The 20,699-nt window shown below is 45.2% G+C and overlaps 1 protein-coding gene across 1 annotated transcript in view; it reads left to right on the top strand.

Annotated features, from left to right (window-relative positions):
* Nucleotides 1-253: 253 nt before the first annotated feature.
* The window catches only part of DSP (desmoplakin), a 77,276-nt gene continuing 56,830 nt past the window's right edge, over nucleotides 254-20,699 (top strand). The window contains exon 1 of the mRNA XM_009279162.2: nucleotides 254-330. Coding sequence (XP_009277437.2) covers nucleotides 254-330 — 77 coding nt within the window. The remainder of the gene's footprint in view (nucleotides 331-20,699) is intronic.

Raw genomic sequence — 20,699 nt, 5'->3', positions numbered from 1 at the left:
AACTGTCAACTGCTTTAATATTCCTTTCTGGCTAGAGTAGAAACACTAAACATCTAAAATACCAGTTGTGAAATCAAAGCCCCTATAGGTAAAATTTTCAATTGGAAAATGATGTTATATTTTCATTTAAGGAGCATATAGGATTCAAGCTGAAGACAAAACGTGTTTGACCAAATCTTAAAACTTAACATGCTGTCTGCAACTCTGGTCTCTGCATCACTGAGTTGGCACAGGGAAGAGCGTGGCCGAGGGGATGGAGCAGCTGCCTTGTGAGGAGAGACTGAAAAGGCTGAGTGAGACTCCTCTGTTTGGAGAGGAGAAAGCAAAGCGGTGAGATGAGAGAGAGGTTTAAGAAATCATGAAAACAGCAGACAAAGTGAACGCAGAAGTGCTCTTCACCAAACCTTGCAAATAGTGGAGCTAAGGGGAACTAGCTTAAACTAGTGGAGGGTTGGTTTAAAACAGGCAGGAGAAGGCGCTTTATGCAGAGGGCAGGCTGTTGGTGGGTTGCAGCAGAGTGCTGCTTGTGGTGGTTGCACACCACAGGTATGCACTTGCAGGTACGCACGGGCTGAAAATTAGCAGTCTAGTCTGAGATGCTGTTTATTATTATTATTATTATTTTAGAACAGGCTGAGCATATGAAGGACATCAAATTCTCAGGCACAGGTCAGATGCTTGGAAAAATGCACTTCTGGGAATTTGCGGCCAAAAGATTTAGTGACATTTGAAAGCTTAAGTATGTAGAGTGGGAATATTTATAACTCTGCTATCAAAGATAAAAATGTAGAAAAGCAATTAATCCTGTCTTCCAGGGCATTCCAAGTAGTCCCATCTTCCCAGTCATTCGCTGGGACTCAGTGGGAGAGGTACAGGGGGGAGGACTGGGAGGGAAATACTCCTAGCTAAGTTATGCTAAGTTCCAAAAAAGTTCATCAGTGAGGTGTTGGAGTTTTCGGGGGGGGGTTCACCCCCCACCCCCCCATCTCCCTGAAGTCCCGTAGTGCCATATGGCTGGCTTGCACTCCGAGCAGTTGGCGTCAGGCTTTGTCTCAGTTCCGAGGCCTGTGCCAGGCTTCATTTCTTGCTTATCCCACGCTATATATTTTATTATATGTAGCAAGATAAGCATTGGAAGGTGGAGTTTTGTGGATTTGGTTTCTCCGTGATAAAGCCAGTAAAACCAGCTTTGCATGTAAGGATATGTCTCCTTAGAGCGTAGTCATTTCAGTGCTGAAATATTTCGATTAAACAATGCAAAACTAGCTGTGGCAGGCTGCATGCTTGCTTTTGGCATGTGTGCTCAGGCAAGAGTCACACCTGTGGTCCTTTGACGTATAAGAGAAGTGAGGCCAACACTTTCTGAGGACCAATGTGTCCTGCAGTTTTTGGTCACAGCTAGTGCAGAAGCTAATGATGAAGGGGTGCAAAGGCGAGAGATGGATTCCAGAATACTGGATTGCTTACCTGGTTCTCCAGCTGAATCTTTACCTGCTATTTTCACCTGCAAAACTGTACAGGCAGTTTGAGTATGATACTGTAAATACGATGCACAGATGCAGAACATGGCAGGGGCTTTCTCTCTGTGTGCCCTTCACCCTGGGCTTCTCCCCTGGGTTGTGCTTGCAGAATGATGGAGGACCACCGGGGTGGGAAAGTGTGTAGGGGTCTCTTGTCTGGTTACAGGGACCTGCCTGTCTTCACCTCTCCCCACTAAAGAAACGAAAGGATTTGGACACTCAGTGAGTGAAGGAGGACCTAAAGAAACTGTTTTGTCACTCTCAATGAACTTCTAAAATGTTCCATGGTGAACAGCTTCACAGATTGTTTAAATGCAAAAAGCTAACGGAGAATTTAGGGCATTGCTGTAAAAATAAATACATAACTTTATAACATTGTTTTTACAATTGTAACTTTGGTCCTTCTAAAATGCTACTAGACTTCCAAAGCAAAAATGCTGACCCTCTGCCTTAGCATCTCATTACTTTCCTGGTCTTGACATCATCTTATGTTCCTTGTACTAATTTTCCTGTCCTCTAGAGGGAGAAGTAAGTTCTTGCTCAGACTCTGTTGGAAAGTGTTAAGGCTCTCATAATATATGAAAAGTGCTAATGATGTTTCAATTATCTACATAACTTGCTATAAATTTTGATGGATTTGTACATGGCACCTAGATTATTTTATTTATTTTCTCCTGAATTTGTAGTTCTTGGACAAAGTTTTATGCTTTCAGAGGTGATGGGGGCAAAATTTGTTCTGGGCGTGGCAGGGGCTGCAGCTATGGTATTAATGCTGGGGTTAGGATGAGGTTCTAGATGGCACATGACAAACACTAAGGAGACTTTTTTTTCTCCCTGTACCTATGAAGACTCATGGTGAGAATCAAAAAAAATGGTAAGGATGCCGTTCTGCAACTGTCCAAATTCATAGGCATAAACACCAATCTTTTGTGTAATGCAATAGTTAATAATTGTTTTGCCACAATCACTAGCCCTAAACACAGTTTGAGTTGTTGACAGCTGCTCTTTTTTTTTTTCTCCCCTCCCCACCCCAGTTGTTTATTTTCAAAGGATTGACATAAGAACAAACTTGGCCCTTCTTCCTGACGTGCAACAACCTGCCTCCAACCTCTGCAGCCTGTGTGGAACTGTAAGCTCTCCTAAGCAACAACGTGAATGCTAGACCTAGCCTACAGCGCTAGATTTAAGACTGTCTCTCTAATCTAGCCCAGAGATCCATGTCTGCTTTGGAGTTTGCAAAGGCCATGAGGCTGGGATTGTTGGGCAGGACTTGCAGGTGGCAGGTATCGCTTGGGATTTTTTTGTGTGTGTTGTTTCTTTTCTCTTTTTTTTTTTTTAAGACAGCAGGCTATACTGGGTTGCTGCAGAGCAGGATGAAAGATGGGCAGTGACCCTTCTCCTGGCATTAAGCACTGGGCTAAGGGCTGGCATGAATGCCAGTGATGGGGATATGAGGACGGAAAGCTTGGTTCATAGCTATCTTCTGGAGAGGCTGCTGGATCCAGAGCATTTACTTGGCATTCCTGCTCTTAAGCTTTGCTTTCCATCCCCTTACCTATTCTGAGCCCCAACCCTTGAAGCCTAGCATGAAGCCCATGCTCCAGGCTGTCACCCCCTCCCAGACTCAGCCAGGGCTGGTTCTCTGTTGCTGGCTGCAGTCCCCCACTACTCATCAGGGTCCGGGGGTGGATCTGGCTTTTCAGCGCCTCCAGCCCTGAGCGCTAACCCCAGTTCCAACTCTAGCCTTACCCTGAAACAGGAAAGTCCTGTATTCCCCAGGCATCATCCTGGGATGTATGATCGGCACCAGCTATCATCCCAATCCTCTGGCACCTAAATGAGCAAGAAACAAAGCTGGTTCTTCAGCCCCTTCACTTCCTATCTAAACCCATGATCAGATGCAGCCAGCAGCTTGCCAAGCTGGTATTGTCCAGAATCAGCCTAGTTTGACAGTACTTACAGGATCCAGAAATGAAGTTATCTGTTCAGCCCCCTCTATCCTTAGCCCTGGCTGTGGGTTGCCTGAAAGGTGGATGGGACTTAGGATGGGCAGTATTGCAAAGTCTGAGTGAATGTTTGTACCATCAAAAATGGTGCTGAATTCAGAGCAGGGAGATGTTGTGGCTCTGTGACCAACACTTTGGTTAGGGATCCGGACAGCAAGTCTGAAAAGGTTTAATTTCTTTCTGGATCTTTACCACGCAGATTGGTGTTCGTGAGGTATACGAGTTAGTCATCATATTGGTAAGGTTGCTGTTAGCCTACAAATAGTCAAAGCGGGTTGGAGTCAAGGTTTGGAGAGGTGGGGCTGAGTGAGCAGGCTTCTCACTAGATCTAGTAAGGATTGAGTGTTGAGGTGGGGCCAGGTGTATAGAGTTGTTTGGGGTAAGGTTTTCTCTGAGGTGGTAAGAGGACCAGTTTTGGCCTGCATACTAGGGTTTGTGTTTGGGATGTGCAGAGCCTGGAGAGCTGTGAGTTGGCAGGACTAGATGAAGGCTGATGCTGACTAGAAATGGGGAGTTGGAGGGTTTGCTGGTTGTTGCTATTTAAAAGAAAAATTCTGTTTAATTTGTGTGCTTCAGATAAGGTGTTGCTTTTGATGCTTTTATACTTCTGGTTAGAAAGAAACTTGAGGAATTGTTTGTCCTCTGTCCTTGTCAGGTTTCTCATTCTGTGGTCCTTGGACAGGCATGAGCTTGCGGAGCGTAAGTGTGCACATGTTGCAGAGCATTGTGTCTCTTTGGGCTACAAACAGACCTTTATGTGGACTTGAGAGCTACCACTATGCATGGTAGACCTCAGGTCTGACAAATATTTGGTCCCTCGAGGAAGTGTAAGGAAGTAATACCATACTGCGTGAACGCTGTTTATACAACTTGCTTTGCTCTAATAGAGGTGAATATGGGAAATGGTTCTTCTTTGGAGATGGTGATAGCTCAAGTGATGGAGCAGTGGTCTGGATAGACAAAGCCAGAGGGGAAAGAGCAGTTGAGGAGGAGGAGAAGGGGTTGCCGCTTTGTGGTTCTCCAGCCCCTTTTGCACCACTGCTCATTCTGGATGCTGTCACAGATCTATCCGCCATGCTCTGAGTGCATGCCAGTTCCCCCCCCTTGTTGGTCCAACCTGACCTCAGCTCCTCACCTTCACCATAGGCTACGCACCAGCTACGCATGGGGCAAAACAAAGAAACAGCAGGGAGAGCTGGAGTCTCTTCTCAGGGCAGTTTTGACTTGTTTGAAAAGCCACTCCCTGCCGGGGTATGTGACTGAGGTAGCAGATTTGCAGTGACTCGCCTCCGTGACTTCAGGAGCATCAGTGCGTGCAGCACAGGGTGCGATTCATTGTTGGGGATGGGTAGGGACCAGACCAAGGGCTCAATCCTGCTGAAGGCTCAACTCCTGGTGCAATCAATGGGAGCTGAGTTTTAAGGCTGGCTTAAAACGGGGCTGAAGAGTTCGCAGCTGAGTAGGGGAGACAGGCGCACAGTTTCTTGACTGTGTTGCATTTTTGGTGTTCTGGCACGTTAGTATTGGTGCAGCAGGAGAAAGTGAGTGGTTCCTTCAAAGTTGTTTTTAAAGGATTTAAAAGAACTGTTCAGAAGAGTCAGTTACATGTGTTTTTTCTTTTTCCTGTGCTTCTAATGATTGCTGCTAATAGCACTGAAAAATACTGAAAAAGAAGAAAATACCGTGTTTGTAATGACCTCATTCAGTCATCCAAAGTGCTTGCATTAAGATGTACTTCAACATTACACACATGATAGATGGTGGAGAGAAAAGCCAGTCCTGATCTTTCCTCAAAGTTGAACAAGCTCCAGCCTGCAATGGAAGTATTTATTTAAAAAAAAAAAAAGGCAAAATTTGTTATTGCGTAAAGGAGTCACAAAACAACTTGAACTTGCCTTCAGCGTTGGCTTTCCAAGTACTTAAACAAATATAAAACTTTCCCAACATACTGGCAAGTCCCTGTCAAACATGTTTTATGGACTATTTCCCCTCCCACAGGTGAATGAGAAACTCTTTCTCACCTTTTTCATTTGGGGAAACCAGTAGCAATGCCCACAGATGCTACTGCTAAGTGATTTCCACTTAACTGGAAATGAGACATCAGCTTTCTGCAACCAGCTGATGGTCCAAAGGGACCACCCTTTTATGGGGAGTCCATCAATTACACTAAGTACCCTGTGGCTGCCTATGGGTTGCGCTGTGCGGAATTAAAGGATTACCGTTTGTATGGGATTAACGATATCTGTGCTGTTTGCATTGCTCTGTGTATAGCTTTGAAAGACGTTTAATGAGTATGTTTTATTGATAATTGGTGGTGCGATGTTCTCTTGCTTTGTACTGACTGGGATGCTGGAAGTGTTAGAAATGGGAGCTGAGAGTAATGAAATTAGTTTGGTGGCAAGGCTTAAATGAAAATGAAGTGCATTTTAATCAAGTCTTGAAGGTAGCTGTTATTGGTAGTGCAGCCAGGAGAACCTATGAGTTTTGTACTGAAAGGAAAGGGGACAAGTGGGGGAGAAAAATAAGATGATGCAACTGAAATCCTTCAAACGTAAGGCACGGATTGCATAGAGCCGTCGGTGTGTGCTGTGCTGTCAGCCATGCGTGCCTTTAGGGTGTCAGTGCATGACAAGAGCACCTTCAGACTTGAGCCAGCTCTTTGCTGATGCTTTTTGCTATCTCATAGTTACATTAGCCGGGACCGTGAAGAGTTGTAAGCTCCCAGACCAGCACAGCGGCTCTAGCAAAAGCCTCAAGTGGGCGATCTCTCCTGGGAGTTTGCTTCATATGTAAGAAGCAGTACAGGCAAAAGACGCAAAGATGTCTGTGGGAAGGGAGCTAACAGCAGGCACATCAAAACTGCAGCTTGTCAGGAGTGGTTTTACTCCCAGGGTAGCTGTAGCCTCGTGTCACTGAGTGGCTCCCAAGCTATTGGATCTGGCAGCGTTCATCAGGCTGCATGAGACAAGGCGACTGAACCGCTTGTGCTTTGGATGAGCCTGTGATGCCCAGCCATCCCGTGTTCATACAATTTTTGTCAGCTGGGCAGTTTGGTCAGGGACTACGATGCTGTATAGACATGTCTAAAAGAAAAAGCTGCAGAGCTCTTCCAGCCTTTGTCAACGGCAAGACCCAAAACCTGAACGAAGCAAATGGCTCGAGGCGCGTGGGTGTAGGAGCAGCTACACGGTTCAGGGCTATGAGGGAGTTTTGGTACAGGCTACTTACAGGCCCAGTTTGGTAGCTGTCAGCGTTTGTGGGAGAGGTGAATTTAAAGGAGAGGTTTAAAGGAGGATGGATGTATTGAGCGACACCTGGAATTTCTCTCATCCATAAGAGGAGGGTGGATGGCTTTTGTGGGCAGGAGATGGACAGCAGGGGAGGTAGTGCTTCCTCTGCTATTTCAAAACGAGGATTCATCCACATCCCTCTCACAAGTTACAGTGAAACCCTTACGAATGCTACGGGCCAAATTTTGTTCTCAGTTACACCCATGCAACCTCACTGAAGTCAGCAGTTGTCTGTTTTGCAACCATTGCCTGATGCAATAACTTGAGGGCTACATATCTTAAAGGTTTAAGACGTGCTTGCATTCCCAGCACTGTGACAGCGAATAACGTTGGACATGAAATTGCTGTTGCCTGAGTAAGCTAAAGAAAAACTGAGGTCAGTGGTATTGCACAGTTGTAACTAACAGCACAGGATCGGGAACACTCATACGGTATCTGTGAGTTCATTGGGACCCAGGAGAGACGGGCCCATCTCTCCCACCAGGTGGAATGCCACTTTCCCACATCAGACACTCCCTGCAGTAATTATACCCTTTTTAGACTCACCCTTTAGCGATTACTCGCCTAAACCCTGCCTCAAACTGACATCACTGGAAAGTCCAATAAAAATACGGCAAGCTTTCAAACCATCCCAGGAAAGCAGAATACTATATTATTAGTAGTAGTATTTCAATGCAGCTGTTTGCTAATGATTCTTAACCTTATCTTGTAACAGGAGGAGTTTGAGTTCCCTCCCAGCAAATGGCCTCCAGGGTCAGCAAAATCCTTGTCTCGTCTTCAGTGATGTACTGGCCTCAAAGGGCTTCGTGTCGGTTTCTTTCTTTTTCTGCTTTTTAACTCTTCTTTGCAGTACTGAATGCTTTCTTCTGGAAGGTCTGATTCTAAGCTACTCAGACCTCAAAATACCAGCCATCTCGTAAGTCAGCAATTGTCTTAGTTGTTGTTTTTCAAAGTACTTCTGTGTTCCTCTTTCTTTCCCTTATTTTAAATTTCATTTTCAAGTTGACCACCTCTTTAAGAGCATAAGGGTGTATTCAGAACTTGCATTTGCTCAGGAAGAGAGGAAAGCAATGGCAGCTTGCTTTACTTTTTCAATGCCTTTTTTTTTGGTAATAAAACTTCCAATGACTCCATGAATTGGACCTTCTATAAGGACACAGAAAGTTATCGCTACTTTTCTTACAGGTAAAGCTGAAAAGTTGAACCTGAATCAGAGCAAATAGTTGAGGGGTTGGTTTGTTTGTTTTTTTTTTCCATTGTGATCCTGTCTGAACTGGCATAGAGCTCATCCTATGACATCAGTGTGTTGTGGGTTTTGGTTTTTTAACTCTTGGTTTGCATGGGAACAGGACTCCAGAAAAGAACTTTCCAAACAAATAATAAGAAAGGAAACTACGTGCAGAAAAAGTCAAGGAAGGTAACTGGAAAATTTTGCAGGGAATGATTCTTGTTCTGTAACACCTGATGATGGAAGCATGAGGCTTTGCAATTGTAAACAGAATTTCTTTCCACCCTGCTTGGCAATCGTATTCATTTTTTGGGTGTAACCCTTTCATGTACGCAGCTGCACTCCCCTTTCCCATAGCTAGGCATGCTGGGTAAACCTTTTGATCTTGCCTTCTAGCCTTTGCTTGCTTGCATTGTGTTTATTACAACTTTTTCAACTCCTCCGGACCAGGGTGTGATGGATGATCCCGGAGGAGCTGCCCTCTGTATCTCTGTGATTATACTGAGTTGATGGTTTCTCCCTGACAGGTGCAGGCAAGCTGACTCAAAAACAAAACAAAACAAAAAATCTTTTTAGTAAAGCGAAACCTGCTTGGTGTCAACTCCTTCCTCTGCTGTCGTGCTCAGGTTTGGGAGAACGGAGGCTTTACTTGGCTTCCACTTCTGCCTCTGGCACAATCATCTCTTTGAATCGCAAATGCCTCACCTCATACTGGCTCTTGTCATTTGGTACCAGCAATGGCTGTTCCTCCAGAAGCCGGATGCTCCAACCCCTGGGACGGCACTCCAGCTCTTAGCAACGTGCTTTTGCCTTTTCCTTTCTTCTCTCCGTGTTGTTTTGTTTTCTTTTTCTGTGGTACTGACCCACTGGCCATGGAAGTCAAGGGGCTTCTCGACAGTTTGCAGCAGGCTCTGCGGGAGGTGTTAGACTGAATCCTACACTGGTTGCACATTGAAAGCCCCTGTTAACATAAATCTCCATATTGTGCCCTGGTAGATGCCACAGACTGTTCAGAAAGGTACTGCCGGTCTTTCCAGCAGCTCCCCTGCCTCTGAACTATGGTGCAATTTGCAAGTGTTTGGTGTGTTTGCAAAACACCATAAGTAAAAACAACTGTCTGATTTTTTTTTTTCCCTCTGATTTAAATAGTTTAAAAACTAGTTACAGACCTCAGGCTCCTTGCAAATCATTTCTGTGTCATCTTGCTGATCTGGAGGTTGTAGCATGACTGTGATCAGCCAGAGCAGACACTCTTGAAAGATGTGAAATGCCATTCTCTATTCCCTGCGGTTTGATATTAAAGAAACCTTTTAATTTTTCAAGTGCTGCACATGTGCTCTTACCAGGTTCAGGGAAATAGAAGAGTAGCGGTGCACAGGATACTTTGGTATCAGGGAGAGCCAAGCACCTTTCCCATTAGCTCTGTGCAGGTGTATTGGCAAAACTTTGGTTGTCTGTGGTAAGATACCATGAAGCCATTGTCTGCATATGTGATTTATGAAGCAGTATCAAAAAGCACATTTCTTTAAAAAAATATATTACTTTAAATGTTTATGCAATTTGGAGTGTGGTGCTTTCTGTATTTTTGCGTGTGCATGCATCACTTCAAGCTGATCCTTTCAAAATATATATTGTGGATTTTTCTTTTTTTACAATGGAGGAAAAAACAAATCACGTCCCCAGTCCACCATTTGATGCCTGAGGAGTTTGGATCGAATTGTACATTGAAAGATGATATACAAAGCACATGCATCAGCTCAGCTACTTTTTAATCTGTTCCGTGATTTGTCCACACTCAGCAGCTTTTTTTTGGCTGCAACAGAAGCCAGCGCAGTGCTCTAGGCAAAGGCGTCACCCAAGCTACCTGAGCTGATGAAACTGAAGTTGCTTCTTGAGCGTTACTGTCCTGTATGTTGTTGGATGAGCTGGCTCTGCATCTGTGGCCAATTTTGGATGTCTGCAAGTGATTTACTGTGCTCTGAAATGCAGCTGCTTCATGTACGGCATCTGATCTGGGACCACCACTGGGAGCCGTCCGCTCTGCAAGTGAGGGAGAGATTAAAGCCAGCTGAAGAAAAAAGGGATTATTTTTTATGGTCCTTCTTGGTAGTTTTTTTTTCCATTAATTCTTTTAATAAAAGATGGAAAACACTAACTCTCCAGAACATCTGAGCTCCAGTCTTTCCTGGTGGCTTCTTTTTGGCAGTAAGTTATTGGGAGATGACATGAAGACTCGCAGAGGGCTGCCTCTTCTAAAGCCTGCACAAGGGATTTCAAAATACAAATACAAAAAAACCCCTCACATTCTTGTGAGCAGTCAGGCCTGGATTAACAGGGGAAATTCATTAGGATGCATTTGAACTTGATGATTTGAAGGCAGCAGTCCTTCAAGGTCTTGCATATAGGTGAAACCCCACAGGGACAAGCTGAGAAATAGTGATATTACAGCAGGAATCGCATCTCCTTTTCCCCTTGCTTTCTCATAGTTATCGGAAATACACTGACTACCTATTGGAAAGGTTTAATGCGTTGTCATATTTGTTGGCAGTGGCGTGCGTGTTGTGTAGGTACACCTGAAAACAACATTTGGCATGAATATTGCCGAGATACTCAAAAGTGTTACTTAACTAGTACTTGGATAGCAACACTTACTTGATACGGTAAGTATCACAGTGTCACAGAAAGGTAGGGGCAGTCATGTATGAGTGTAGGTATTAATGCAGCCTTGCTTTCTCATAGTTATCGGAAATACACTGACTACCTATTGGAAAGGTTTAATGCGTTGTCATATTTGTTGGCAGTGGCGTGCGTGTTGTGTAGGTACACCTGAAAACAACATTTGGCATGAATATTGCCGAGATACTCAAAGTGTTACTTAACTAGTACTTGGATAGCAACACTTACTTGATACGGTAAGTATCACAGTGTCACAGAAAGGTATGGGCAGTCATGTATGAGTGTAGGTATTAATGCAGGGATTAGTACAAATTTTCTTTACACAGAGATGTACTGACCTTGTCTGCACTGATTTGCAATGAAGTATAAAAACAATTATCATCAAAGAGGTTCGTCAGAAAAAAAGTCAATACAGAACGAGGTCAGAAAATACCATGTTTCTTAATTTTAATGAAAACAGATGGTATTTCTCCAGCTCTTGACTCACTGTAAGAAAAAAACCAACCTTATTTTTTGTCTTTTCCAGTGAAAATGGTTCTGTGTAAAAGTGTGCCATAAATTTGCTCCTTCCAACCACAATTTATTAATGTAAACCTCATGAGTCTAGTATGTAGGGCATATCCAGCTATGAATATTTAGACAATTAAAAAAAGTGCCTTTTGATATTTTCTCTGGCTGAAAAGTGAAGATAATACAAATAATGTTAACCTATTTCTAAAACTCAACAGTCTTGCCACAAATATACAAGTATCCTAAAAGAGAAGAATGCACACAAGTGTGTAGCACTTAGTGTGACAGTCTTAACATTTTTGAAAGAAAGTAATAGATACCTTTCTTAGTTATTTCTGTTCTAAGTTAACGCATGAAGAACTGCCCCACCATAATATTTCTGACCTGATAATGACCGTGTGTGGGCATGCACTTAATGCTGAGATGTGTCTTTGCAAACTCTGAGTAGCGGGGAGGGGGCTGCGTGGAATCGGCATATCTCTTGCATGTTTCTTGGGCGTGAATGCGTGACCTGTCCTAAATCTGATGAACTTTCTGTGCCAGAAGAGCCTGTCTCCTACACACAGACACTGTGCAGCCGCTGAGTGCCCTAATCCTCAGAGAAGAAGGGCATTCCTCAAGCAAGCATGGAGCCATATTTCATCTGTGGTTCTGTGTCTGGTACCCCTCTGCAGCTGCTGTTAGGGGTTGAACAGCAAGTTGGCCTGAAGGTTGAATGCCTTCAGGATTGAGAAAGGCCAGGTCTCTCTTGGGAGAGGCCCCGCTTCAGCCTCTGCTCGGTTGGTTGGTTGTTTGCTCTCTGGGGAAGGGATGGGATCTGGTGCTGTAATTACAGAAATCAGTTAATAATGCCAATGAATGATTGGACCAGACTTCACTTCAGTCACAGGGAAGCAGTGCTCACCAGTGGCAAATGCAGCACCAGCAAACGTGTTGGGCATTCAAACCACCGGTCTGGTGGGAGAATGAGTCCTCCAGGAGCAGCATGTGGACTTCTGTGGAAAGCCTCACTGAACTGGGAGATGATGTGCACACGTGGATGCAGGTTTGCTGTCTATTGCTGAAGTCAGCATTTGGGTGGAGTATAAATCCTAATTTTTATAGGTACTCTGGTGGATCTGTTGTCCCATGTGTCCATTACACCCATAAATACCCGCACGGTGTAATTACAGAAAGACCAAAGTCATTTAAAGGGAAGATTAGTGCTATGGTAATTAAAGAATTATCAGGGAGAGGGTGAGCGGTGAGGTGAGAAAATCTGTGGGAAATTCTGAGCTACCAGGGTGAGGAGGCTGAGGGTTGATTGTGAAGGGCTGCAGAAGGACTTTGTGACACTGACTGGATGAGGAAATGGCAGATAAAATACAGTACAGATAAGTGCAAGGTGACGCACCTGATGAGGAGGGGGGAAACAATCCCAACCTTAAGTATACTGCGATGAGTACCAGGCTGGTGGTTGCCACGCAAGAATGAGGTCTGGGGTTATAACTGAGCTGTGAAAATCTGCATGATCCTCATTTAAAAAAAAGTCAAGTAATTTTTAGGAAAGAGAGGGTGAACAAAAGTGAAGGCGTCAACATGTCACAGTGTACGTCTACGGCTCTGGTGTCTCTATCTCAAAAACAAATTTGTAAAACCGGAAAAAGTAGAGAGAAATGTGTCTGGGGTAAAGAGAAGTACAGAATAGCTGCTCTGCGACAATTTCTTCAATCGCCTATGGTGCATTAGATACTTAAGGTTTACATGGAAAAGGATTGAATAAATTCATGAAAGGGAATCTACCGCATCTGAGTCAAAACAGTGGCTCCTCTGATGCAGTGTCTAACTCAAGGCTCAGTGGATGCCTGAGAAAGACCTGGGGAAGTATTGCTCTGCGCTCGCCTTGCACATACGCAGCTCTGTAGGTATGCGCCCTTGACTACCCAATGGAGCCTGGATGCTGAGGTTGATGGACCAACCTTGTGTTTCTCATTAGATAAGCTTGGTCCTGTTCACAGTGCCTGTCACTCAGCTTCTCTGTTCATACCGCTGCATCTGCTTTGGGTATAAGGAAAGGGATCAACCCGAGAAGTGGATTAAGTATACAAAATTAATCTCTTAAAGCATCCCCTTCCATATCAGTAGGTACTGGTGCCCACAGCTCGGACTGGACCATAGGCTGTGTATGCCCATGGCCTCTGGAGCCTCGGGAGATCTGAACAAAATGTGCCGTACCCTTGTTTGTGATGGTTTCTGTTTTACCAATATGGTATTAGATGGTTCAGGTGCTAACGAGCATTTCGACAACATTGTTAGTGCTTTGCAGTTGCCCAGGTGGAGCACCGTTCCTTCTGCTTTGCCACAGGCTATTTGGTCATTGCCTGCAGTGATTCTTCTTGACCAGTTCACATGGCTTAAGTTGCAAACTCTGTAATGTAACTTGTCCGCAGACATGGATGTGGGAAAAACAGCATAGGCACCTTTTACTTACACGGCAGAGGACTTGCTTATGTAAAGCTCACTGGGATCGTTTCTCATTTTTGGAGGGTGCCAAGCATAGTAAGGTCATGTGCTACTGCCCACACAAGTCATCCATTTGACGCTGTCACACCGGTCTGTGGCAGAAGCAGACAGCGTGGGGAGCACGATTTGAAAAGAAGAGTTGTTAAAAAAGCTTCTATAACTTCTCACTTCATTAACATGCCTCTTTCTCTGAAGATTGCGTCAAGGTGGTGGGGAGCACGCAGCTGGAGAGGTTCCCGTGCCAGCTCCGGGCAGCACACAGATAGATGGCTGCTGGAGGCTACTGCTGACACCTCTGACAGTAAGGAGAGAAGGGAGCATGTTCCTGTAGCTCACTCCTGCCTGTAGTCTTTCATGAGGCTCTGTGTAACCACAGGAGCCTGTTTTGCTCCATATTGATGATAAGAACATAGCAGATAGGAAGAGCGAGACATTGCAGGACTTGCTCCGTCATTAACAAATTTTATAGTAGTACTATTTATTGCATTGTAGTGAGTTTTAAGGACTTTGAACAAGTTTGGGGTCCCTTTTGGCTCTAAAACTGCTTAATAAGAGGCAGCCTTTTCCCAGAAGAGCGTAGCAGCTTAGTAGCAAAAGGTGGGGACAAGAAGAAATATTTTCACTATGCCGTGCTGCTATGCAAGATCACACCGTGGTTCATCTGCGGCCAGGTAGGAGCTGGGCGCACAGAGTGCCTCGTGGAGGAATTGCTCAGCATCTTCCCCAGCCAGATAAGAAGGCTTTCAAATAAGAAAATGGATGAAATAAATCATGAAATCCAGCAGGCGCGAACATCTGCTGGGAACTGCTGCTTGCCTGTTTGCTCGAGTGGGAAAAAGGAGGCAAGTGGTGAGAGTAGGACCGGGCTTGTGGAAGCAGTACCCTGAAGGATTGGTTTTACACACAACCATGGGGGTGGATCGCAGTCTTGGGCCTCGTAGCAGAAAGGGTTGTACTCTCCTGATGTCACCCAGAGACGCTGTCCTTCCCTGTCCATTCCCAAGATGGAAGATAGTGCACTTTTATTGGCACCAGCCAAGAGTGTAACAGGTCGGGGCTAGTTATAAAAGGATATGTTCATCCATACAAAAATGTAACGTACTAGTGAAAAAAACCTTGTAACAGAAACTTAAGCAGCTTAACAAGCAAAATCTTACTGGGCATCGCAGTGATGGTATGGGTTTTCCCGCCTTCCCCCTTTCACCTGCTGTGTCACTTGTAATCTCTACAGGCAGGGGACAATGTCTAGCTCGGTTTTGATCTTTCTGCAATATAAAAGTTGTTACTCAGTGCTCATTACCAGTGTTGTTTGCTTGGATTATATTGTCTTTTCGGGTTGAATGCATAGTGCATTAAAAAGCACACAGTAATAAAAAGTAATAAATAGTGGACCTATAAACATATTTTAGCCTGCTCCTCAGCTGCTATAAATTATTCTGTATGCACTGAAACCTTGTGATAAAGTACTGCCTTATTACATGGCATAGTAAAAGATATGTTTAAGCATGTTTAGGAAGAGACATTAATAAAGTTAAGACCAAGTGACAGGCTATTTGATAAAGTGGTTTGAAATAAAAAGCTTTCGACAGAGCTATTCAGCAGGATCGGTTTATGAGCTCTGCACTACAAAACACAGCAAGAACAATGACCCCTTGCAGGCTTCCTCCCCAAAGATCCCTGGGGCGGCCTACAGAGTACAGAGTGGGTCCCCAAACCGGGATGCTCAGCTGTCGGGCTGCCTCCGTCACTGAGCCCATTTGAGGGGCAAGGCGCTGGAGAGCACCAGGAAAGGGTGTTAACAGTAAAAGATAGGTTTCGTTTATAAAGGCGGCACTTGAACTAGGCAGCAGGGAGCTTCACTCCTTTCCTGTGCTGATCATGCACCTTTTGAGAGCGAGAGCATGGTCAGAGTAAGGCAGGATTAAAACCAGAGCGTGTCTGAGAACAATGCTCGAGGATGACATTTGGTATTGGCAGGAGGCATCAACACTTAAAGCCATTAAATGCTACACACCAATCGTGTTGTTTCACATTGCACACCTTGGCATTAGTTAGGGGGCACGAACTGGGCAGTGAGTCCTTCCCTGAGCTTCTTACCTCTTTTTCCTTGGCATGGTATGCTAATGAAAGCCCTAGCCCGGCTGTTTCATCTTGCCCCATGTTTTCCTCTGTTGATGTGGAAAAGGAGCAAGGGAGGGGGCCCAGGCTGGAGAATGAGAGATAAAGCAAGTTTGTTTATGGCTGAGTCAGAGGACAGTCAGATGGAGAGTTTTCCTTGTAACTTAATAGCTGCATTAATCACTGGGACTGCAGCTACTCCCACTGACGGCCAGAAAAGGGCCTCGGTGTCTCACAACTGTGCTGATACCGAATGAGTTCTCTGCAAAGGCTCTCTCCTAGCAGGTACAATTAGAGCGCTTTAATAGGCATGCAGGATGAGGAAAGATTTTTAATTATCTTGCATTAAACACAGCCTAACCTCAGCAGGAACAATCTCTTTATGTAATTTCAGATTAAGTGAATTTGTTTTGTATACTAGTGACGTAATCAGAGCATCCCTGGGCAACTGGCTAAGAGTGGCTCTTTCTGTAAAGGAAATAAGGTCTGATAATGCTAATACCTTATCGCATTGCATATACTAACATGGGGCTTAGTGAGAAGCAATCAGTTTGGTATGGCCTGGGTGAAATCATGGGTCAAACTTGCAGAAGCCTTTGACTGTCTGTGCTCAAACACGTGTGTCAGGGTCGTGTAAATGAGGGGGCTTTTCTCCCCTTGGTGTCCTTTAAAGAAGGGAGAGGTAAGATTTCCTCAGTGAACAGTTTATCCCAGCGGAAGAAAGTTCAGCACTTTACCTGCTGGGCTTGGACAGATGCCTTTCACCGAAGCTTTTTGGGCTCCCAACTTTCAGCTGGATCCATATCCCTCGGTGCCAAACAGAGGTTTGGCTATAAATCACACTATACACACTAGCTGTGTGTGGCTACACACAGCTAGTAGCCACATTGTGGCTACAATACACACTATAAATCCCAGTGAAAACAAATGGCACTCACTAAGGCGTCTTTGAAAAGTCTCCTCTTAAATTGATGACAAGGTGGAGGAACTAAAGTGACAGATTATTCGTTTATCTGAATGAGAACAGTACAAGAATGGGGGAAAGTGGGGTAAAAGATCGCAAAACCCCAAATTATTTATTTCAGTCCTTCCTCAGAGATACCACCCCCATTAGACCCCCAGGTGCTGCATTGTCCATTTCTGACCCTTTGGGCATGCTCAGTCTCTGCTGTGGGCATGGGCATGGGCATGTTCAGTGCCTCTAAAATCAGAGCTGCTTTACCTTGCTCCCTCCTGGGTCTCCTGCCAATGCCCACACAGGTGACAGGTTGCAGCAGCAAGTGCCAGCAGCTCCCCAGTCCGACCCTTCCTCACCTCTTTGGCTGGAGCTTACCCTCTCCTCCCTGGCACTGCTGATGGTTCCCACCTACCCTTGGCTTTCCTCTTTGCCTGTCCTGTGTTTGCTACAGTCAACGTAATGTCTACAATATGCACAGGGTTCAGAGTTTCTATTTATCTGATTGCCTAGTGCGTGTGCTTTTTTATATCCCCCCTGTAAAAGTTACATCTCCTCAATCTCCACAAGTCTCCATGCAATTCCACCTGCTCCCAGCACCACACTGGCTGGCAGCGCAGGCATTGCTCCTACCCAGCCCCATTGCTGCAGGGGTCTGTTTCATACCACCACAGGCCTTTTTTTACTTCTTTTTTTCTTTTTTCTCCCCCCGCCTCCACTTTTTGTTGTTGGCAACGTGATTGCCAAGCCAGGCAGTCATTTTCAGTCTGGAAGGCAAGTGAACGGTGGGGAGGAGCTGGAGGGTGTGTAAATAGAGAGCGGCAAGTGCTTTTGGCTCTCTGGTGCAACGCCGCGGTGGGGCGGACCCATAGCTGCCAAGGAAAGCGGGCATTTCCTCGGGCTTAGAAAGTGGAAAGCTGGCTGGATCCACGCTGCAGAGCACTCCCTCTCCACTGGCGGTTGGCCGTGTGGGTTATTTTCAGCCTTTATTGTGGTCCCTATATAATCGCAGCTTGCTAGACCTATAAAAATAGTACCTCGTGCTCTCTGCAGGGCTAACTGCTAATTACTTTCAGTCATCAGTGGCAGAACAAACGCAGGCAGCCATCCAGATGGCATGTTCCTACTTGTGACCGAGCGTGAATGATTTATGTTTTACTGATAGCGAGGGGATGGGAGGGTGGAAGCTGCCTGCCTTCCACACCCATCGCTCTGTGCTAGGACAGCCTTGTGGGAGCTGGGAGCTGCGTCAGGGATGCGAGAGGCAAACTCTCCCCTCCTAGCCCAGGACAAGGGCATGCCCTTCGGAAAGCTCAGATCCAGTGCGGCTTTGGAAAGGGTAAATGGGAAATAGCTTGTCCTGGGGGCGTTTCGCTTCCATGCGGATGTGGCTTCTTGCAAAGGTGGCTATACTCTCAGACCAAAAACTGCTGGCTGGTCAGCTTGAAAGTCCTTCACACCTAAACGTGTGAAGGAAATACCTGTGGACAGCCTCTGCTTCAAGGTAAAGGCTTGGAATACATGGAAACTTGTACGTGCCACCTGCTTTTCGTTTCTTCTTTGCAAGTTTACTCTGTGTGTCCTCAAATGTCATCCACCAGAGGCTCTGGAAGCTTCCCACCAAAAGATGGATTTCTAGGCCGTTGACTGTTTCAGATCACTTCCAATTAGTATAGAGGAGAAAAGGAAAATTATTCCTTCTCTCCTCTTGAAACACAAACAATTCTTAGCACTGTTGCAATCATATTCATCAGAGAATTATCCAAACTTTTTTTTTTCTGTGAGGAATGTTTCTTTCTGAAGACCACTGCTGGAGGGAGAGTGCTGGGGCTAGATGAACAGCAAGTCTGGGCCAAATCTGGAGCCTCTGTGCTTCTTTCCACACTGAATTTGCTCACCTCAGCTTTCTACTTTCCACACTCACGTACCTTCCTAGCCTCACTGTTTCACATGGGATTGATGTTAAATAGTGTTGCTCCAGGAATCACATAAATAAGGGAGGTGGGCTGAGGCCAGCGTAGCCAGGACATATACACATAAAGCAGATAAAACCACACAATACTTGCAAACAGTAATCTCTGATATCCAGTGGGTAGCTGCAATGCAGAAAATCCATCCCTCGTGCACAGCCACTGATATCAACAGATTTAAATGCAAGCTGTGTTTGGCTCGGCGGGTGGAGTTGAACATTTATCTAATCTGCTCTTGTGGCTTTTAGCATCCAGGATCACAAGTTGCAGACAGACACCATCCTCCTTGGACCTCCCAAGCAGGCTGCAGGAGCCTGGGGAGTAGGGCAGGGGCCTCAGCTCTCCCAGGTGGTGCAGGAGGAGGCAGAGGGCCAGACCCTTACCCCCTTCTCATTCCTTTTAATTAGCTAGAACCCAAACAAGCTTATTAAGGACTGGGGTCATTTTCATTTCATATGTTGGGGGGTGGGCGCCTGCCTGTATTTCCCAGTTCTCCAGGACGTGTATGAAGGTGGCAGATACAATGCAAGGGACCACAAACGGATCATGCTGTAAAAAGAAGGTAAGTTGTCTTGAGCAGGCTGCAGCTTAGAAACACAGAATCCTTATAATCCAAAAAGGGATTTCTGTGCTGAATTCTTCTATGTAAGCAACAAACCTATTTCACCATAAATCAAATATTTTTCCAGGCCACATGTCTGTACAAACTGAGCTTATATGCCAGTCACTAAAATTAGTCTCCAGTCCTTTTGCATCTCAGGAGCCCTTGGTGCAACTGTGCAGAAGTGGAAGCACTAAAAATTATGCCTGCAATGTGGATGTACATTTACATTTGTTAGTCTAAGTCAAGATTTAGATATAAAAATACCTAGCTGGTGCCAGACAGTACCCAATCTTCTGATAAGTCTTCCAAGGTACCATAAGCATGGAGTGCCACTTTACAGGCTATGAAAGATGAAATTCATTTCCTTTTCTTGTATTAATCAGAGGAGACCAGGTCAAACAGTTCATTCTCCTCACCACCCTTGACCCACAAGAGGCTGACCGTGCACCAACAATGAGCTATTTCCAGCTCATTTCGGAGCTCAGGAGAGACAGGCGTTTGTTTCCCACTGATGGGATGACGAACGCAATGAAAAATCCGGCTTGTTTTGGTCAGAGCTCTTTTATCCTGGAGGCAGAGGGACCATGCTGCAGGAGGAGCACCATGAGGATTTCTGGTTTGTGGCTGTGCCCCATCTTACCCCTCCTCTTTTCAGACAGTAAGTTTGGCAAGAGACAGTTTTCCCCTGTGCCAGGCCTCCCTCAGGATACGCCGGCTGGCCAGGGTTGCGAGGGGAGGGGAAAGACACAGCAGCTCTCTGTTGAGCAGCACCACTTGAATGGAGCATGCCTGAAAAATTCTTAACCACAGATCTGTTATTAGCTGCAGCAAGATAAAAGGCATATTTTGTGAAAGTAATACATTCCAGCGTTGCACGTGCGAGTCAGGAGATGGACAGCATGCATATGAATGCATTGTCTGTTTGTTTGAATGCATTATTTCACATCTATAGGATTAAATGCTTGTTACTTATGCAATGCTTAATAACAGATCTTGAGACCATCCTCTCTGGCTGCGAGCCACACAGTAGGGGTGTAATATGCGTTGGTATTTTGCTGTGGTTTTCACTTTTGTTGAAAGACTTTTTTTTTGTGTATACTGTTTTCCAAGGTGAGATGCAAGACGCAGGGGTAGAACTGTGGTAGCTGGGATGATTTAAGGATAAAAGAGAAACAAGGTTTGTCAAGAGACTAAAAATCTTTTGCCGGATCAAGTAATACGGCTGGAAAGATAGACAAGATTTCCACCTCAGTATCCCTTTATCATGTCTCTTTTTTTCCCACCTAAGTTTTCCCAGCTGGTCGCATACAAGGTACCACT

Source organism: Aptenodytes forsteri, unplaced genomic scaffold (assembly GCF_000699145.1).
Source record: "Aptenodytes forsteri isolate BGI_AS27 unplaced genomic scaffold, ASM69914v1 Scaffold81, whole genome shotgun sequence".
In the NCBI taxonomy this organism is placed as follows: Eukaryota; Metazoa; Chordata; class Aves; order Sphenisciformes; family Spheniscidae; genus Aptenodytes; species Aptenodytes forsteri.
This window is presented reverse-complemented; position numbering and strand designations above follow the sequence as displayed.